A 20,428-nucleotide genomic window follows, 5' to 3' on the forward strand; every position below is an offset into this window, starting at 1 on the left:
ATGAGATGAAGGGGACTTGTTTTCGCAAAGTGTGCTTTTTGTGTCACAGTTGACTTTAGTTTAAGCTTACAACCAGGAGTAGCTGCTTCCATACCATTGTTGTTTCACTTATCATTTCCCTTTGATTTTAGTGTTCGATTATAGTTAGGGTTGGGGTAAGTACACAATGCTAGGTCATTTTTACAGCAGTTTTCCGGCAATCACATCTGTATTTTACCATGAAAAGAAGAGTTTCTTAACAGTTCAAATCATTTAAAGAAATTCTCTATTGAGCTAAGATTTGTAATATACAAAATGTCACAGTGATGCATAAAACTTTGTTGTTTTTTTATTATTTAATTTTTTTACAGAACTTTTCTGGCAACCACAGCAGCCAGTATTTTCTTTTGTATAAAAATACAGTGTATTCTCTGCTCTCATCTTATTCTCTCACCTCCTCTTATTTTCTCATCTCATCTTATTTTCTTATCTCCTCTTGTTCTCTCATCTTTTTCTCTCACCTCCTTTTCTTTTCTGCTCTCATCTTCTTCTGTCATCTCCCCTTGTTCCCTCATCTTATTCTCTCGGCCTTTCCCAAGCAAAAGTGTCTTAGAAATTGTAAATCAATATATTGTTTTATGTGAATGAGTAGGCTGAATGATTTTCACATCATTTTGAAGAAAAAACTCTAGACTACTAGATCATATTTTGAAAAGTCTAAAATACGCGATTGCAAACAGAACAATCCTTATTTAGTTGCGTCTAAGCGCATATCTCCGCACAGCAAGTTTATTAAACACAGGATCACTCGCATGTGCAAACATACTGCTTTTATGATCAACACGTGAGGGATCAGGCTTGTCCCTTGTTGTTCCCTCATCTTATTCTCTCACCTCCTCATCTTCTTCTGTCACCCCCCCCCCCCTGTTCCCTCATCTTATTCTCTCACCTCCTCTTATTCTGTCCTCTCATCTTCTTCTGTCACCTCCCTTTGTTCTCTCATCTTTTTCTCCCACCTCCTCTTCTTCTCTGTTCTCATCTTCTTCTCTCACCTCCCCTTGTTCTCTCCTCTCATCTTATTTTCTTACCTCCTCTTGTTCTCTCCTCTCATCTTAAGGCCCGGGTATACTTTTTTTCCGCGTCCGCGTCCGGCTCGCACGCGCACGCGTCCGCGCAGCTTTCCGGGTATAGTCCCCGCGGCTACACGCGGATGGCCGCGTTCGACACTATACGCAATACAAATGATTTCTTATTCAAATTATTAGTCTAACAGGCTGTCAGGGCAGCACTGATTTGGCGACATTTACAGTACATTAAAACATTAGGATAGGTGAAGAAAAGTAACTGATCCACCATTGCAAACACAGTTTAGTAAAAACAACAAGACAACAAAGAACAGGAATCAAACAAACATGCTCCACAGCTTTCTGTTCTTGGAAGAAGTAAAAGTTAAAGAAGAAAAACGATAGTGTGTGTGCAAATGCTGTCTATTACCTTTGTATAATTGTTTATAGTGGAGTGTCCTGTCTAAATATTTTCTCGCGCATGCGCTGTCGTACGCGGACTGTACGTGCACTGTCCGCGCGGTCTCAAATTTTGGGCTGCACGCGGACGGTCCGCGCGGCCGGCCGCGGACCCTCCTGGTGACGAAAATGATGTCATGCGGACGGCGCGCATACGCGGACGTCCCTAGTATACTTTCGGCTTTATTCTCTCACCTCCTTTTCTTCTCTGCTCTCATCTTCTTCTGTCACCTCCTCATCTTCTTCTGTCACCTCCCTTGTTCCCTCATCTTATTCTCTCACCTCCTCATCTTCTTCCCTAATCTTCTTCTGTCACCTCCTCATCTTCTTCTGTCACCTCCCTTGTTCCCTCATCTTATTCTCTCACCTCCTCATCTTCTTCTGTCACCTCCCTTGTTCCCTCATCTTATTCTCTCACCTCCTCATCTTCTTCCCTAATCTTATTCTGTCATCCCCCTTGTTCCCTCATCTTATTCTCTCACCTACTCTTATTCTGTCCTATCATCTTCTTCTGTCACCTCCCCTTGTTCTCTAATCTTATTCTCTCACCTCCTCTTAACCTGTTCTCTCATCTTTTTCTCCCACCTCCTCTTCTTCTCTGCTCTCATCTTCTTCTCTCACCTCCTCTTATTTTCTCATCTCATATTATTTTCTTACCTCCTCTTGTTCTCTCGTCTTACTTTCTCCTCTCCTTTTATTCTCACCTCCTCTCATCTTCTTCTCTCGCCTCCTTTTCTTCTCTCTTCTCCTTTTATTCTCCAATTTACTCATTTTCTCAATCCCTCTCTTCTCAATCTCTTCCCTCACCCCCATCACCTCCTCATATTATGTCCTCTCTCCTCTCATTTTCTTCTGTCATTCTATTCTGTGAGTAGGTTGACTTGAAATGCACCACAATGCAAAATCTTTCTCCTATAAGGATGTGATGTCTATGTGTGCAACGAGAGAGTGTGTGTGTACAACCTTGGTATTTATTGGACAAAATAATTTGGCAAAAAGGCAAATGACAGCGTATTCGAGAATCTGGGTTTTATTCAAACATACAAATAATTGCAATGTTAAACAAAAAGCTTATGGGTAATAAAGCATACACTGACTACAATTTTATCTGTTGTTAATATTTGCTGATCCCCTTTTGTAGTTATCATCCTTTATAAACGTTGCACATGTGTAGATGTGTCATTTTTTTGCCTAGCCTCTTTAACATGTTCTTAAAGATGAGCTTGTGTTAATTCTCCAAAAAAACCAATGCAACATGCATAAACAATTTTAACACATTTTATATAAAACATTTGAATAAAAATGTCAAGATGGCAATTGTTTAACAATAAACATCACTTTTGGTCACTATACTGTCCATTGAAGAACTGATCTGAGTCATAGAGACCAAAACATTATATACATGTAGACTTTGAATCAGCATCCTGGCAACGACCCACAACATCCTAGCAACATGGTGGTTTACACAGGCTTCTTGTCTTGTATTATCTTTTTCTTGTTTACGGCATCCTCATTGAGTCACGATATAATTAAGGTTTACAGTATGTCATAAAATATTTATTGGGAGCCATTGGCCAGTTTAACTATTTAGTATAGCTTTAGTGGATCTACAGTATTTCCTGACACATCTTGGTTTTTTCCAGCACATCATTGATCGGTGAAGATCTCTTCGTTACTCAATTAATGAACCAGCTGTGTTGATCTAATGGTTTACTGACAGGCCGATAAAGCAAATTGTGTTTCATGGTCAAGTCAGGAGAAAGCAATAGTGTGAAGATGTGCTGATAGTCCTGTGAATGACGTCAACGACTCAAACCTCATCTTTTATTGCCTCAATTAGAGCCAAACTGAATGAAAACTGAGCCGTGATCGAGTCATGTACTCATCAGTGTTAGACATGTCATGACCGCTGTATTTAGTGACTTTATAGAAAGATTGTTGACGTCTGAATTCATAGTGCTGTTAAACTGCTAACAACAGGCTGCCTATACATTATCCCGCTTATTATATGGCTATTTACCTCATACAGTAAATAAGGTAAAGAACGTTAAATATTAAATATTAGTTTATTTGCAAATTTTTCCTTATAATTCATCGTCCCAACATCAATTACTTAATGTACAATGAAATAAACAAACTAGCATGAACACCCGTTTTGGCATTAGAATTAATGCTGAAAAACTATATTGCTCATTGTTAATGTAAGCTCATGTATTTACTAATGTTAACAAATTCCACTTTACTGTAATCAGTATGATACAATTTATCATACAAGATCCCTTTAAAATATTTTTGGAATACAGTTCACTTGCTGATGCTGAAATCTGCAGCCTACTTTCATGTACACGTGAAGTTTGGCACAAGAGTAATTGTAAGACCTTTAAAAAGCCCAACATGTGGCCAACTATTCTCACAAGTGGTTCCCAGACATTACAGGTGCTACAGAAACCCCTCTGTCAGCAGAAGCTACTGAGCAACAGGGAATGTATATGGCTGCAATGCTAATGTATCATAGTCTGACCTGTTTTCGGTAAATCACTCCATCATTGCCGTTCTCTTTCTGTCTCTGTAAATAACACAGTTTGAGGAATGTCTGGTTTGTTAGCGGTAACTAACGCTCCAAGGCTCGGATTTGGGGACGTACATTATATAACATACTGATATCATAGACCTGGATACTCTTCTACACAGCAAAATCCCCAGAGTTAAATGAACTCTGCTCGGTGTACATATTGTCCCAATCTTACAGAGAGTTAAAAAGTAACAATGAAGCAGAATTAAAAGCTGCAATCTGTAACTTTATACTCATTATCACCATCTCTGTTGGAAACCTAAAATTGCATTTAAATCTGTGGAGTTATGTTTTTAACTTTCATTATAAAGCCATCATTATGGTGATCAGTGTTTGTTTTAGTTGGACTTGATTCTTACAGCCAGCAGTGTTCATTTAACTCTGGGGATTTTGCTTTGTAAAAAACAGGCACTAACTAATTTTCTCAGTCATCTCCGAAGTAATATTTTTAAATTTTTCTAAACAAAATGTCAAATTAGCTTGTTTAATAACACATGATGTTATGAAGTGTCAGTAGTATATTTGAAGCAAAAGCCAAAAATACATTGCATTGGTCAAAATTATTGATTTTGTTATGCCAAAATAATATTTTGTAAAGACCATGAAGGTATTTTGTAAATTTCCTACTGTAAAAACTTTATTTTTTTGAGTGCATGCAGTTGCTAAGGTCTTTAAGGACAGCATTAAATGTGATTTTCTCAATATTTTTTTTTGCACCCTCAGATTCCAGTTATTCAAACAGTTGTACCTCGGGCAAATATTGTCCTATCCTAACAAACCTTAGATCAATGGAAAGCTTATAGTATTTATTCAACTTTCAGATGATGTATAAATGTATAATAAAAAAAATGACCCTTATGATCGGTTGTGTGGTACAGGCTCACATATGGTGCCTGTATAGCTTTAATGTAGAACAATGTGTTAGCAGCGCAAAAGGTCATTGGTTCGAACCCAGCGAACACATACATTTTTCATCAGCATATCTTGTAATGGATAAAAGCATATGCCAAATGCATAAATATACATGTTAATTTCACACTTCAGATAATCATTGTTTAAATTAACATTGAAATGCAACTATTTATATTCTATTTATATTTTATCTTGTCCTCAGATTTTAAGATTAAAACTTGAGAGGACCAGATGACGCAATCAAATATAGACATAAGGCTTTCAAACACTCAGAAAAATATGTGTGCCCTAGTCTATGAAACACAGCTAAAGTCATTTATGTGATTTACTGTTTTCTACATAAAATCATTGTACATAATTTAAAGTACCTGCTGTAAAAATGTAACCTTGATGTCTATAATATTATCAGAGTAAGATGATGTCAAAGATTGAATTTTTTTGCCTAGATTTCACAGACAAGGTACAAGACATTACCACAAATCCTTCATGCCTGATTTTCTCTCTCTGCAGTACAAACAAGTGGAGCAGTACATGTCTTTCCACAAACTTCCAGCGGATTTCCGACAGAAGATCCATGATTATTACGAGCACCGTTACCAGGGCAAGATGTTTGATGAAGAGAGTATCCTTGAGGAACTCAATGAGCCGCTCAGAGAGGTGAGTATTCACAGAGGTGTGTTAGTTTAGGTACAAAGTGTCCTTGCAAAGGTTTGTCTTTATCTGTAAAGCTGTGTGGAAAAATCTCCCAGAAGGCCCTGCTGTTGTCTCAGAGCTTTTCAAAACAATAAAACCATGCTGAACTGGAAACAGCTATCAAAATATATCAATGTCACAGCAAACGGCTAAATCCCTTCTGTGTGCATTCAAGCTTTTACTACATTTACTGTTACTTTAAGAGAAGACAACAGACTCAAACAAACAGAGCTGTTTGTGTCTACTGTAGGTTTTCTATTGTTTGGATTAGAGACGTACCGATATTACCTGTTCCACCGATAATATAGCCGATTATTCAGACTGATATCTGCCAAAACCGATAGTTTGGTGGTATATTTTTCTAAAATGTTATTTATTCATATAATGACCATTAATACTGAACATTAAACTAGTGATGTTTCTTTACATTTTCTATACACACAGCTGAAATTTATTGCATTTTCGATGGCGGACAGTGTCAAAATTTTCTTTATCGACCGATAGCGATTATTGACCGATATATCGGCACATCTTTAGTTTGAATGTTATTGCTTTGTGTGTGAATCTAATCCCACTGTTACATTTCACAACAAAAATGAAAAGGAAGAAAATATGAAATTATAAACATAAAGCCTATTTTTAGGACCATTTTTCAACCAAAAATGAAAGTTCATCATTCACTCCCCCTCATGCCATTCGTGCCACAAAATAAACAAACTAGCATGAGCACCTGTTTTGGCATTAGAATGAATGCTGAAAAACTACATTGCTCATTGTTGTTGTTAGCTAATGCATTTACTAAATTTAACAAATACAACTTTACTGTAAAGAAAAGTTTACTGTTTTATTTATTGTTATTCGTGGACCACAGAAATTACCTGTAAAGGTGGATTGTGGGATTGACAACTGTGTGGTGAAAACATTGACGGTGACAAAAAAGTTCAAATTCCTCTGCTTATGCAAATAAGAAATAAAAAACTGTAGGCACTTGCGAATCTCTGTGAGCTGATAACAAACCTAGTTTGTGTCATATGTTTCTGACAGCGCATCATTGAAGTCCATAAAGAGCGGTGTGTTTTACCTTTAGTACTCTCACATACCCTAATGCAGCGCTTCGGCATTGTGAGAAGAATAACGTTTATTTTAGAGGCGCCTGTGAAAATGCACGGTGTAAATAGATGCGCGGAAATAACTTACTGTATATTTTCACTTGCCAGATGTTTTGGCTCTCAACACGGCTCCTTTTTTGAAATCGTTAAATGCATTTGGATATCCTACAGACTTTGTTGTTCATCGTCTATAATAAAAAGTCAAAGTTTCATGTTAATTGATTACATCAAGTCTTGCGAAATAATCACAACTTGCAAAACTAAAAAATAAACATGAAAACAATGTCACTTCTGAATGTTCTTCAAAACTTAGCTTCAAATGTGTTAGTAAATATATCCCTTTGTCAAATAAAATATGATTTCTGCTAAACTATTCAATGTAAATATTGTGTTTATTAAGTTTGTCAAGAAGTAATTCACTTTCCCCTCTTAAGTTTAGATATGTTTTTATCATCTCACAGGAAATAGTGAACTTTAATTGCAGAAAGCTGGTGGCCTCCATGCCCATGTTTGCCAACGCTGAACCCAACTTCGTGACAGCCATGTTGACAAAGCTCCGTTTCGAGGTCTTCCAGCCCGGCGATTACATCATCCGTGAGGGAACTATTGGCAAGAAGATGTACTTCATTCAACACGGCGTTGTGAATGTTATCACCAAAGGAACCGTTGGGTTGAAACTTTCTGATGGCTCCTACTTTGGAGGTACAATCCCACTTTAATGAACCTTGTTTCTTTTCTGTGTAAACTAGATGTAATTAGTTCTTAATTAAAGAGTTCAAATCCTAAATGAACCTCTAAACATTTAAAGATAATTTAAGGACTAAATGTAACAAATTGGTACATGAATTGAACTTAAATTACTGATCTGATTAGGGTTTAAAGTACTGTCTTAATTCAATTTAATTTGGTTCAATTGTATGTACACAGCGTTTTTCACAATTATTTAATTGTTCCAAACAAGAGAAAACAGAAAAATCATAGTGCAACAAAGTAGTAAAGTACACCGGCTAAGATTAAACCATACTAGTGAGCGGAGTAATAATATAATGTATATGTAACATTACGTAGCTCAAAGTTAAGCCAATGGTCAGCTGACTCCTAAGGGGGTGAAAAAATTCCTGAGATAAACCCTTATGGGGAAAAAGTCTTTGGGAGAAAAAACCCTTGAGAGAGAGCCAGACTAGCTAATCCTATAGAAGATAAACTATATTATAAAATTTTATGGGAATTTAAGGTTTTAATAAAAGTTAAAGAAAGGGGTTGGTTGTCGCTGGGCAAACTGAGGTGATAAAGAAGAAAAAATAATATAAGACTTATTAAGAATTATACAAATTTAACTCTTTCCCTGCCATTGACGAGATATCTCGAGATATCTCGTCAATTAAGAGAAAACGCTTCCCCGCCATTGACGAGATTTTCCGTCTTTCCGCAATACCGCTATTACTTCCGCAACTTTTTAAACCCGGAAGTATTGCCCTATGGCAAGCTGCTGCATGTTCGTGTCTGTTTTAAAGATCGCTCTGAATGGGATCTCTATGAAAAGTCCGTCACAAAAATGGAATTATCTCTGCTTTTTGCTCAAAATGTGGTGTTTTTGCAGAAACCTACCCATATTCAAAAGCTGATTGCAAAAGAACCACTGAAGATAGGATGAAACGTTTTTTTTTTTTTTTTGAAAGCAGGGGGTCTGTTCTTTCATTTGGTATATTGTATGTTTATATATTTAAAGAAGAACATTTTCTGGAAGGCATTAAACTTCATGAAAAACGCTGGCGCTGGCTGGCAACTTTAAAAAAAAAAACGCTGGCGGTGAAAGAGTTAATAAAGGGAAGTGGTCAGTGGTATTCTAAGATGTTTATGTCTAAGTACATTTCGGCTATTCAGAATAACTTTATAAGAAACTTTGCATGGTTTCGAACCCAGGTCTACCGTGCGGCAGGCCTGACTTGACCAGGTGGTGGCACAGCGGTAGTGCACCAGGCCTGCCGCACAGTATGCCAACAGTCAAATTTTATGGATCCAAAAGGCTTTTAGACCATAAAAAGAAAGAAATTGTTCTTATAAGAACTAAAAGGTTTGTTAGGAAACCAAAAATGGTTATTTTATGGCATCACCACACAGTACCCTACTGAGAACCTTTATTTTTTGTGGTTGGAGAGTCATAAGACCTCAGAACGTAGTTTTAAAATTCTCAAGAGACTTTGGGAGATGCTGATAGCTTTTAGATACCAAATATCTCTAAATGTAAACCAGAATGTTGGAAATCCATTATCATGTGAATTTTAGAAGAGTTTGTGGTAAGATGTGTGTTGCTGAGGACCGGAACGTGATCTCTCTGCAGCCCTAAATTCACATGAGTCAGCTGTTTTTAGCTGCAGAGGGTTTGGACGAGCTCTCAGTGCATGACCTTGGAAAGGTTAGAAACAAACGAATGACTTGTGTAGCCTCAGATGAAAAGGATCTGCATCTCAGTATTACACAGAGGATATTGTTAATGCTTTTTTGTAGCTCAGGAGACCTAATAGAATTTTCATTGAGGTTTCATGTTGGGAATACAGATAGCTTTGGTTTACATCAGTGGTCTCCAACATGGTGCCCGCACGGAGTCTGTGCGTTGCCTGCCAATGCACATTCTATTAATAGCCTCAATTTTAATATTTATTTATTACATATTTTTTATATTAGCTTGGCATCTTTTATGTATGTTAACATTTTAAACAATGATAAAACGTATCAACAAGTAAAATAAAAATGTTAAAAAGTTTTGAGTAGGCTATTCAAAAAAGTATCCCTTCAGATTGATTTATCCATTGTGGTAGCCCTTGCTCACAAAAGGTTGCAGATCCCTGCTGTACATTTTTATAAAATTAGTTGCTGTAAATGGTCCTTAAAGGGGTCATAGCGTGAAAATCTGACTTTTTTCATGTTTAAGCGTTATGATTGGGTCCCCAGTGCATCTATCAACCAAGAAAATGTGAAAAATATCAACACAGTAACTGAGTTTTGGTAAGCCATTCTGTGCAAGCTTTAAAAAATGAGGTCGTTCAGATTTAGCTTGTTTTGTGAGGTAGGTAGCAAGGCCAATTACAATAATAACGCCCCTTAATCTGCACTATCCAACCACGACACTTCCATTTAGTACAGAGAGAAAGAGAGAAAAAATAATTTGCAGAACAACTGAATTTCAATTGCAACAAACCACCATCATTGTGATCAGTGTTTGCATTTGTTCAGCTCATTTGCATTTTAAAGGACACCCAAAAACGGCACATTTTTGCTCAGGCCTACAAAGTAGCAATTTTAACATGCTATGATTAATTATCTGAGTGTTTTTTTTTAGCTAAAACTTCAAATAAGCACTCTGGGGACACCAATTACTTATTTTACATCTTTAAAAAAACTTCATAATATGACCCCTTTAACACCGATGCCATAGAAGAACTATTTTTGTTCCCTAAAGAATCATTCTGTCAAGGTTCATAACTGAACCATTTCTTTCTTATTTTTGTAGTCTCTAGATTCACAAAGAGCTGTTTGTAAAACAGAAAAGGTCTGCAGATGTTAAAGGTTATGAAACAATATGTGATTTGAGAGGTGATAAAGAGAGAACAAATGAAGATAAGGTGAAACGTTTTTTGTTTTGTTTTTAAAGCAGAGGGTCTGAACTGACTATTTGGTAAATTGTATGTTTATATATTTAAATAAAAAATCTGTAAGGCATTAAACTTAAAGGTGACATAGAATGATTGAACGGGGTATTTATCCTTGTTCTGTGATGTGACATGTAGACAAACATTTTTTGTTTGGGTCTGTAATGCCTTAGAAGCTTCATAAAAACCTCTCTCAGATAGCTCTATTGAGGTGGGGGATTTTAAACAAGTGGTTTTGCACCTATTTGGCTCCCCCTACTGGCTTAACTTGCAATCTCATTACTGATTGGCTGACTTTGCTGCCACTCAAAAAATGTAGCCAATTATTTTAAAGTGGAGGGGCAGTGAGATGCCTGTGATGTCATAACCATCAGTTTTTCCAGATTGGGCCGTTTTCTGGCTGACATTTCTAAAAGAGGAATTGGGATGTTTAGCATGTCTAGCACTTTTTGTATGTTCGTGAATGCGGGTAGACTACCATTATTCAACAAAGACAAGGTAAAAATGGTTTTTCATTCTCTGTCCCCTTTAATAAAAATGCTGGTGCTGACTGGTAACTTGAAAAAAAAAACACTAGGGGAAATGAAATGGTAGCTGTTTTTGAAACATTTTGTATGTGAATTGTGATGGTTTATAATCAAAAGGAAGTGCAAATTAGATGCAAATGAAGTATTGTGCTTATGTGTACCTCCACAAAAGAGTGTTTGCACCTGCATTGTTGCATGTGTATTTAGCGTGACATTTTAACCCTTGATTGTGGTTTTGTTGTGCTAGTTCTTGGTTTGATATACACTGTCAGAAAAGGTACAGTTAACGGTTTTGTACCCCTAAAATTTAACTGGTACAAAATTGTTCCTTAAGGTACACAATTGGTCCTTAGAGTATAATATACATTTCAATGTGTTTTATACCCATAAAGGTACAAAAAGTTACCTTTTAGGGTACCACCCCAGCGACAGAAAAAGGAACAACTTTGTACCTTTTTTTCTGACAGTGTTTGACGCTCCAATGACGAAGTTCTATGAAATTAGCTAAGCCTTCCAAGGTTGTGTATTGGATTCTTGGATTGATTTGGGGAGCTGACGGAGAAATGGAGCAAATGCAAAATCCTGATGGATGGGTCAGGATTTAATACAGAGGTTGACGCACAACACATAGGATGAATGATGTTTATTATCCATGGAGACTCTTGCGGGACATTTCTCTCCTCTCCCGAAGAGCTACATGTTTCTTCATTTTAAATGAAATTTGATATTATATAAGAATGTGTGTCTATATATAAACACAAAATAACCTTGAAGATTTACTGTGAAACAATACCTGGTGGGTTAGACGGATGGTAAGATGGTATATTTGTTGTGTTACTGTATTATAGTGTCAACCATTAAACTGTATATATTAAGTAGTGCTGGGCAAAGATTAATCGCGATTAATCACATACAAAATAAAAGTGATTTTTGGCATAATATATGAGTATGTGCTGTGTGTAATTATTATGTATAAATAAATACACACACATTCATGTATGTATTTAAGAAACATTTACATGTTTATATATATTTATTTATATTTTTATATATTAAAAATAAATTTAAAAAAATTATATATAAGTAAAACAATTCTGAAATGAATATATGAATGTGTGTGTGGTTAAATTTAAATATACACAATAATTAGACACAGTACACGCACATATATTATGCAAAAAATCACTTTTATTTTGTATGCAATTAATCGCGATTAATCTTTGCCCAGCACTAATATTAAGGTAAATATATTTATGTCGCTAATAATAGTGAGGATGAATGAAAAGTAAGTTTGTACAAGTACATACAGTACGAAGTGAATCGCACAAAAAAAGATTATTAGTATATACCCCACCCATACGAATTTGGTAGTACGAGTTCACAAAAACAAAACCTTAAAATTACGTAAGAATTGCTATGACATTATGTTGGAAAATGTCCCACAAGTCAAGCAGAGGAACAAAATTGGGTGTTTTTATAGTTATTGAACCTGTGTAAATGAGATGTTTCATTGCTCTTTCAATACCATTGCACAAAAAGGAATCCAAATCAATATTTTGCTGGCTTCACAATGGGTGCGATTGCATTCATTGTTTTTACAAAATGAGATGTATTGAACTGTGTGTGACTTTAACTGACCTCTTCTCCGTTAGAGATTTGTCTGCTGACCAGAGGTCGACGTACAGCAAGCGTACGAGCAGACACCTACTGTCGCCTGTACTCTCTCTCCGTGGACAATTTTAATGAGGTGTTGGAGGAATACCCCATGATGAGGAGGGCATTTGAGACTGTAGCCATTGATCGACTGGACCGATTGGGTAAGTAAAACTAGCATCATCTTCTGAATATTTTAAAGGAACTTTCGCAGTTAAAGATGTAAAGGATTTTTCAGAGCTTAAGCGATCATCAATATCATCAGAGTCCTCCTGTCAAATACCACAGCACGTAATATTGACCTGTCGATAATGTCGAGCTTGTAAAAACGAAGAGGAAACATGTTTACAGTAATACACTTACAGTGGAAGTCAATAGGGTGAGCAAAGTAAAAATGTGAAGGTCAGTGTCAACACCTTCTGTAAATGAATACTTAAAGGGCCAATATTCTGTTGCTAAAAAGCACATTATTTTGTATATTCAGTGTGAGGCAATGTATTTGCGTGGTTTATGTTTAAAAAACCCAATATTGTCCACACACCGTACATTTTTGTAGCTCCTCTATGCCGCACCTTTTTGAAATGCGTTGATTTGTACAAAAGTCAACATTTTGAGAAAGCACGTGATCCGATTGGCCTGCTATCCAGTGCATTGGCCGAATACCTCAAGTGCGTAAACAGAAATATGATGCTCCTTATCAAGTTTGAAAGATCAGCTCCCAAAGCAATAGTGAAAGCCAGGAGATAATATCGTCTTTACTACCTTATCAGTATGAGGGGAGCCCGAATCTGACCCAGAAAATGCAGATGACTAAGCTAATCGATCAATTTTGTCAGAACGACTTCAGCAGAACTTAAAGGATTGGTAAGGATACTAAAACATAAAACCATGTCTGCATTTGTGATCGTAGAAACGACAAACAACAAGCGTTACTTAACACTGCTCAAATCAAAACAAACATACTAAGTAATAAAGTATGTTTTTGCAATGTACAGATCTTCTATATGCACAAACATATTGTAACACTAAAGACAAAAAAAAACATGAAATTGGTTTATATGACTCCTCTAACCTTTACCGCCTTAACTAGATCATCCAAAAAAAAAAATGCTGAATAAAAGGACGTTAAGTGCATCTCGGAGAATAGCGCGGACGCACTTCACACAACGAGCGATAATGTAATTAATAGTGGGAAATAATCAGTTTTTACAATTTTTTCGCTATCTTTCATCGTTCGCCAGACGTTCTACAACATCTGCTTTAGTTTGTGTTTATTAACCCTTTAGTTTCACTTCATCACGCAGCTATTCCCATTAGAGGTATCTGTTAAAAACATTTAATTCATTAACAATCTATTATGTGTTCATTTTCTGTCATAGTTTCTTTCAAATAAAGTTTTATTTGTGTGTTTAAAATAAATATTTTAATTTTCATCATGACGAGTATGCCCAGCCCCTTTGATTGCCACCACCGGCCCCGCCCAACCCTACCACCTTAACTAACAAATTTTCTGTGGGAACCCCTGTTTAAGGAAATGTTTATTTTAGTTGTAAGTTCTAAAAGAACTTTGCCTTATTGAGGTAAGAATAGTTCCTGTTGAAGTCTATATACTAAAATGCTGTTCTGCACACTTGCCTGTTACTGTTAGTGCACTACTGTAAATGCATTCCTATTTCATGTTCATAAACTGATGGATTTTTTTGTGGTAACTCAACAGACGCTGTAAATTGTAGACGTGACTGATTGGATCAAAGTGTTGCTCTAGACTACAGTCAATATGATGTACAGTTTCAATGTGATAGGTTTTTAGGGTCCATAACGTAAAATATAACTTTTCAGGTGTCATGATCAAAGTTGTTTTTATCATAAACGTTGATTTAGTATCTTTTCTTTTTTTAAAGCGGTCATATCCTCTTTTCAAAAAAGATACTTCTAATGGCGCTTTTCTATTGCATAGTACCCCATGGTTTGGTTTGGGTCAGGTCAGGTCACCTCACTTTGGCTTGGTTAGGAGGTTCCGCTGAGCCTCATTTAAGTTGCATTTAAGCATATATGATGACGTGCGCGTCACAAATGTGCTGCCACAAACTGCAAGTCTGGAAAAAAACTGGTATGGTGTTCCTGATTCACAACCAGTTTTTTCATCGCTAAAAGGGAGTTTGGGAACGTATAGCAGAGCACAGATGACAACATGTTTGCTTGAGACGGTGCAAGCTAGCATGAAGGTAAAGCTAATCTTTTAAATTATAGTGTTGACACTGGTAGTGACGATTCTCTCAGACCAATCAGTGAACAACAGTGTTCTTGCATCATGTTTTGGTATCAGCCTGGGTAACTTGGAACCCCAACCGAGGTGGTACTAAAAAAAAGTACTACGTACTGCACCCAGTGGAAAAGCCCCCAAAAGTAAGCTGACCCGAACCAAACCGTGGGGTACCATGCAATGGAAAAGCACCATAAATGTTATTTTTAGTATATTAAATTGCTTTTTAGGACTGGTATACTTTTATAGTATGCTCTTCATAATACATAAGAATTTCACTTCATCTTTGAAGAACTTTTATATCTTACAGTATGACCCCTTTAGTGATTCACCGCTCCCTAAAAGCAAAGTTAAATGTGAATGGAGGACCCTCAAGCATGTTTTGAATGTGTAATTTTATGAAAGTACAAATAACTCTCTCTCTCCCCTTTACAGGAAAAAAGAATTCCATCCTGATGAACAAAGTACAGCACGACTTAAACTCGGGCATCCTAAACAACCAAGAGAACGAGATGATCCAGGAGATCGTTAAGTATGACCGCGAGATGGTGAAACTAATAGATCTGCAGCGTCCGCGTGCCATGTCCATGACGTCATCAATTCCCGGGGGGATCTTTGCTCCACCTGGGCAATCGCAGGGCAACTCTGCCATTGCCACACTCCAGCAGGCAGTAGCTATGAGCTTCTGTCCACAGTTTGGCCCTATGGTGGGCCCGAGCACCATGCAGTCACCCAGGATGGTACGACGGTTTCAGGTGGTACAAAACATTTCCAGCCCAGCAGCCGTTTCTCCTCAGCAGATGCAACCTTCAGGTTCGGTACCGTTCGGGGCGCTTGCTGCCATAGCTATGGCCAGTACTCCGATGCAAAGTCCATTAGTGGCGGCAGGAAGCCGGACATTTCAGTATGGAAGCGGTCCAGTGGGTGGTGTGCGCTCTGGCTCTCAGCTGTCACTTATTCAACAGCACGTCCCCAGTCCAACACGCCCCACCCTGCTCAAGGGCCCCCATCCTTTGCACCAAACGGGCAGCTTGACGCAGGACGCCAGGGCCTTGTCTGCTTCCCAACCTTCTCTCCCCCAAGACGGAGCTCAACCTGTTGGACCCAGCCCTCCACCCTCCACCAATGCTTCCTCTACGTCAATCGGCCCACCTCAGGCACCTCACCCCGCCATCCCCGGGCCCTCTGGGGTCAGGATTGCTGTATCACAGAGAATAGCCCCAACACTTCAGGCATCAGGGGCAGCAATTGGGAATTATCCATCCACTCCACCTGCTACAGGCACTCCACCTGGCGTGGTGGGACCAGCACCTTTGGACTCTGCTATACGCAAGAAAGATTCCATAGTCAGCCTTCCTGAAACAGACTTCACAACTAGATCTAGGCTATCGTCCAACCTCTGACGAGAACTCTGAGACTCTTCTACTTTCTTGGTCACAGTTTGCTCTTATTGCCCGAGTCTGGGCCTTCTGTAGAGGAGGTAAGCTCGTGGCTTTTCATAAGATCCAAAGTGTGGACAATGGGACGGACTTATCGCTACTTAATTTAAAGTCTCTGCTACAAATAGATTGTCGAGGTCGGATGCCTCTGTTCCACTTGCTTGTGTAGTTACTGCAGTCCTCTGTACAGCTTCAGATGCCTCTCAATATATTTGTCATTATTATCCCGAATGAAGGGAAGATCCTGTTGTGTGTGTGTGTGGCTTGGTGTGTTACGTAAAGTTCAAATGATGCAATGGGGCCTGGCTGACAAGAAAATCAGGGACTTGCAAGAGATGACGATTATGAAATTTACCGCTTCGCAAAAGTGTTTCGAAACGCCTTCGTTCTTTCTGTATAAGCTCTCTGTGTAGCAATCAAATTAACTGTCTTTCACAATGTTGTTGTATAGTAATGAAAAAAGTATTATGGACCGCTGGCCGATCTTATATCCACTTGTACATACAGTAGGAGGGAAAAAGGGAAAGAAGTTATAATGAAAAAACTAACAATTGTATTTACTCAAAAACCAAAGTTGAGCTTGAACACAAATTTTGGTTGTGTCTGTGTCAACTAAGAAAAAAAACTCCTATATTTAACTGCCTTGATTTGAAGTTTAGAAGCCATATACATGGTTTATGTGTGTGTGCGGGCGTGTGTGTGTGTTAGTTTGCACAGTTGATCATATATGCTTATTGATAGAGTTTAGTTTATAAATCAGTTTCATCAAAACGAAGTGTAAAGTTCACGTATGTAGTGGAACGCTTGTATTTTTTATGTTGTTTTGTTGGGCACGTCAAGAGACTTTGTTGACCAAGGCAATACTTTACTGCAGTTGCACTGAGCGTTAAGACTTGAATTTTTGGGGTTTTCTGCGAAACCCATTAAATTAGCAGACAGAAAATGAAAGAAGCCAAAAGATTTCTCTTATTTATCGTGACTCATGCTGTATTTGTGATCCGTGTTGATCTGCACATGCAATATAATTCTGCAATATTCTTGCCCTGCCTTTTATATAAACCTGTCATAGCAGCATAAGCAATTAAATCAGCGCCATTCAAGGAATGTTTCAAACCTCCTCTTTTAATGCACTAAATGAGGCGATGCAGCTGTTTAAATATGTTTTAATATTGGTCTTCAGTCTATATCTGTTAAAGGAACTATTGTTTGTTTGAAATTGTTTGCAGTTTCAACATATTTCAGTGATAAAAGCAGGTTTCATAAAGTAAAGCGTGATTTATACTTCTGCATAGGACCTACGCTGTAGCCCAGCGTCAGTTTTTATTTATTCTTCTGTGTCGTTGTTCACATCAACGTGCATCAATTCCACATGCAGATCGCTACTAGGCAATGTCTACGGGGCATGTTACACTATTTAGGCATCAGCTTGTTGTGTACATTTTTAAAGTAGCATCAGCAGTGATTGATAGAGGTAAATAAATATCACTAGAGTAAAGGGGTCATAGCATTAAAATTTGACTAATTGGGTAAAAAGTGCTTTTTTTTTAACCTAAAAAAGTGAAAAAGAACAGTAACTTTGTTTTTGTAAACCATTCTCTGCAAGCATGTGAACAATTATGTAATTCAGATTTCGCCTGTTTTGTGACGTAGGTAGCAAGTCTTATTATAATAATACCACCCTTTAATCTGCACTATCCAATGATGGCACTGCCATTAAGTGCAGAGAGAAAGAGAGAGAGAGAAAAAAAAACAATTGACAGCCAATTGAGTTTTAATTTCAACAAACCACCATTATGGTGATCAGTGTTTGCATTTCATCAGCTCATTTGCATTTTTAAAGACATCCAAAAACTGCAAATTTTTGCTCGCACATACAAAGTGGCAATTTTAACATGCTGTAATAAATTAATTGTAGGGTATTTTGAGCTAAAACCTTACATACACTATCTGTGGTAACCAAAGACTTTTTACTTTTTTTAAATTCATAATATGACCCCTTTAAAGGGATAGTTCACCCAAAAATGAAAAATCTGTCATCATTTACTCACTCTCATGAGTGAATGAATTTCTTTTTTATGATGAACACAAAATGTTGAGAAATGATGGTAAGCACACAGCTAATTGTAACTTGTGACTTCCATAGTAGGAAAACAAATATTATGGATTTATTGTGATAAAGGATGAAGAAGACATTGTGATAAATGTTGGTAAGCACAAAGTTGACGGTAACCATTAAATTCTATCGTATTTGTTTACCTACTATGGAAGTCAATGGGTATTCAAATATCTTTTGTGTTCATCAGAAAATGACGAACTACCTAACTTTTTTGGGTGATCTATCCCTTTCATTTTCCATCAAGAAATATGACCCCTGATGGAGGGGCTCTAGCAAAGCAATTGCACATTTGCCATCCACATAAAATTGTTACATTTTTTGTAGAGGTGCACGTCAGGCTACAGCGCAGGTCCGACGCAGAACTATAAATCACGCTTACAGTAATATGGTTGAGTGTTTTGATTTAAACGTTTTCTCACTGTTGTCTGGAAACCTACAGTCACAACAAAGTGTTTATTGAAGGTTGAAGGGGTGGATTGTTTCAATTTAGACCTTAAAAATTATAATTTGTTTATGATAATATAAAATATATTATTAAAAACATTGTAAAAATGTGACATCTATATTAACCTATTTATTTAATCTATATTTTTAAATATTTATAATGTTACGTGTTTGTAAAAATATATCATAATTTGCACAAATTAATAAGTATCTCAAACATGCTGCATTTAAATTGTCAATGGTCTCAGACTGCAGGCTGATAAATGATGGCCGAATGGTTAATGTTAATTTATTGTCAATAGATATAAACGTTGCTGGCTGATTTATGGATTTGTCTCTTTATAAGAATGTAGTTGTCCGTTTCATTGCCAACTGCTGCAGTTTTTTCTCACTTGAACTTTGAAATTTTAAATACTGTCGCTGTAAATTATTTTATGTGCAAGACTGGGCAGTATAACTAATGACTTCAGAAAATATAATCTGGTGCATAATAGGATTTTGAATGTATGTCAGCCAGCATTCATGAGTGATCTGAATATTAATACTGTAACTGCCATGTAAATAGATCAGTAACAATGCAGAATGGACAACTGTGTGCGTATTTGCTGAGTGTTTGTAGTAATCAAATCAGAACAGATAAGTCTAGAACGGTTTTATTTTTTTAAATCTTGTTTCGCTGCCAGTGATCCATCTGTGGTCGTACAGAAAGTCTGAACCAGATTATTGTAGCGCAAAGCACACTGGGTCCACATTAGCGCTGTCTAGAAGACAGGAAAAATCGTCACATTCCCAATGGCTAAATGTTTTTTTGGACGCAATTGCGCCGGCTCATTCAACTGACAAAAGCATGTGATATCGGCTTCAACAGTTTATTCACTTTTGATTGTGTTCGCTATTGATTGTTTTCTTATTTATTGGTAGCCAACATGAAGCCAATGGGTAAACAAGTGTATGTTTTAATCAGGCCCAGTAAAACAGCCAAGCATCCACATTCACACCTCCTTACAGTTTGAAAATATCAATCAAGCAAAGAAAGTGGCAATCTGTCGCGGTTCAATGTAACCATATTGTAATTTTGCAATGTAATATCTCTCATTAGGTTTCTAAGTGCAGGCACATTAAGTACCTTTCTGTTTCGTGTGTGCAATAAACCTGCCTGTTTTGCTAGGGCTTTATGTTCTTCTCACCTAAGGACACCAGGGTTTTTTTTTCAGATGTAGCATGTTGTCCAGCTATTCTGGGCATGGGTAGCGAATGTACTGTATATGAATATTTTTATTTTATTTGCACATGTAATAGATTTAGCCCGAGTTAAGCTGCTGTCTGATTTTTTGAATGGAGATCGCAGCCCATGTGATTATACTCAGACAGTGTGCCATGCGTGCTACAACTCATCCATGTGGAAAATATGATTTTTTTCCGCCTTTCCAGCTTGGATGAGCTGGCAGATGTGATGGAGGCACTCACCCCCCCCCACCAAAAAAAAATGCTTCGAGGAAAATTTGGTCAGATTGCCGGAACATTCCCTCATGTTTTCCAGCGTCATAT

General features: G+C 37.3%; 1 protein-coding gene across 2 annotated transcripts in view; it reads left to right on the plus strand.

Moving 5' to 3' along the window:
• LOC135744243 (potassium/sodium hyperpolarization-activated cyclic nucleotide-gated channel 2-like) overlaps positions 1-19,204 on the plus strand; it is a 93,970-nt gene extending 74,766 nt beyond the window's left edge. For both annotated transcript variants that reach the window (XM_065262246.2, XM_065262245.2), the window contains 4 exons: positions 5,497-5,643; positions 7,250-7,490; positions 12,618-12,782; positions 15,317-19,204. In XM_065262246.2, coding sequence (XP_065118318.1) covers positions 5,497-5,643; positions 7,250-7,490; positions 12,618-12,782; positions 15,317-16,284 — 1,521 coding nt within the window. In that variant the 3' untranslated portion in view covers positions 16,285-19,204. The remainder of the gene's footprint in view (positions 1-5,496; positions 5,644-7,249; positions 7,491-12,617; positions 12,783-15,316) is intronic.
• The last annotated feature ends 1,224 nt before the right edge of the window (positions 19,205-20,428 follow it).

Source organism: Paramisgurnus dabryanus, chromosome 6 (assembly GCF_030506205.2).
Source record: "Paramisgurnus dabryanus chromosome 6, PD_genome_1.1, whole genome shotgun sequence".
NCBI classification, from domain to species: domain Eukaryota; kingdom Metazoa; phylum Chordata; class Actinopteri; order Cypriniformes; family Cobitidae; genus Paramisgurnus; species Paramisgurnus dabryanus.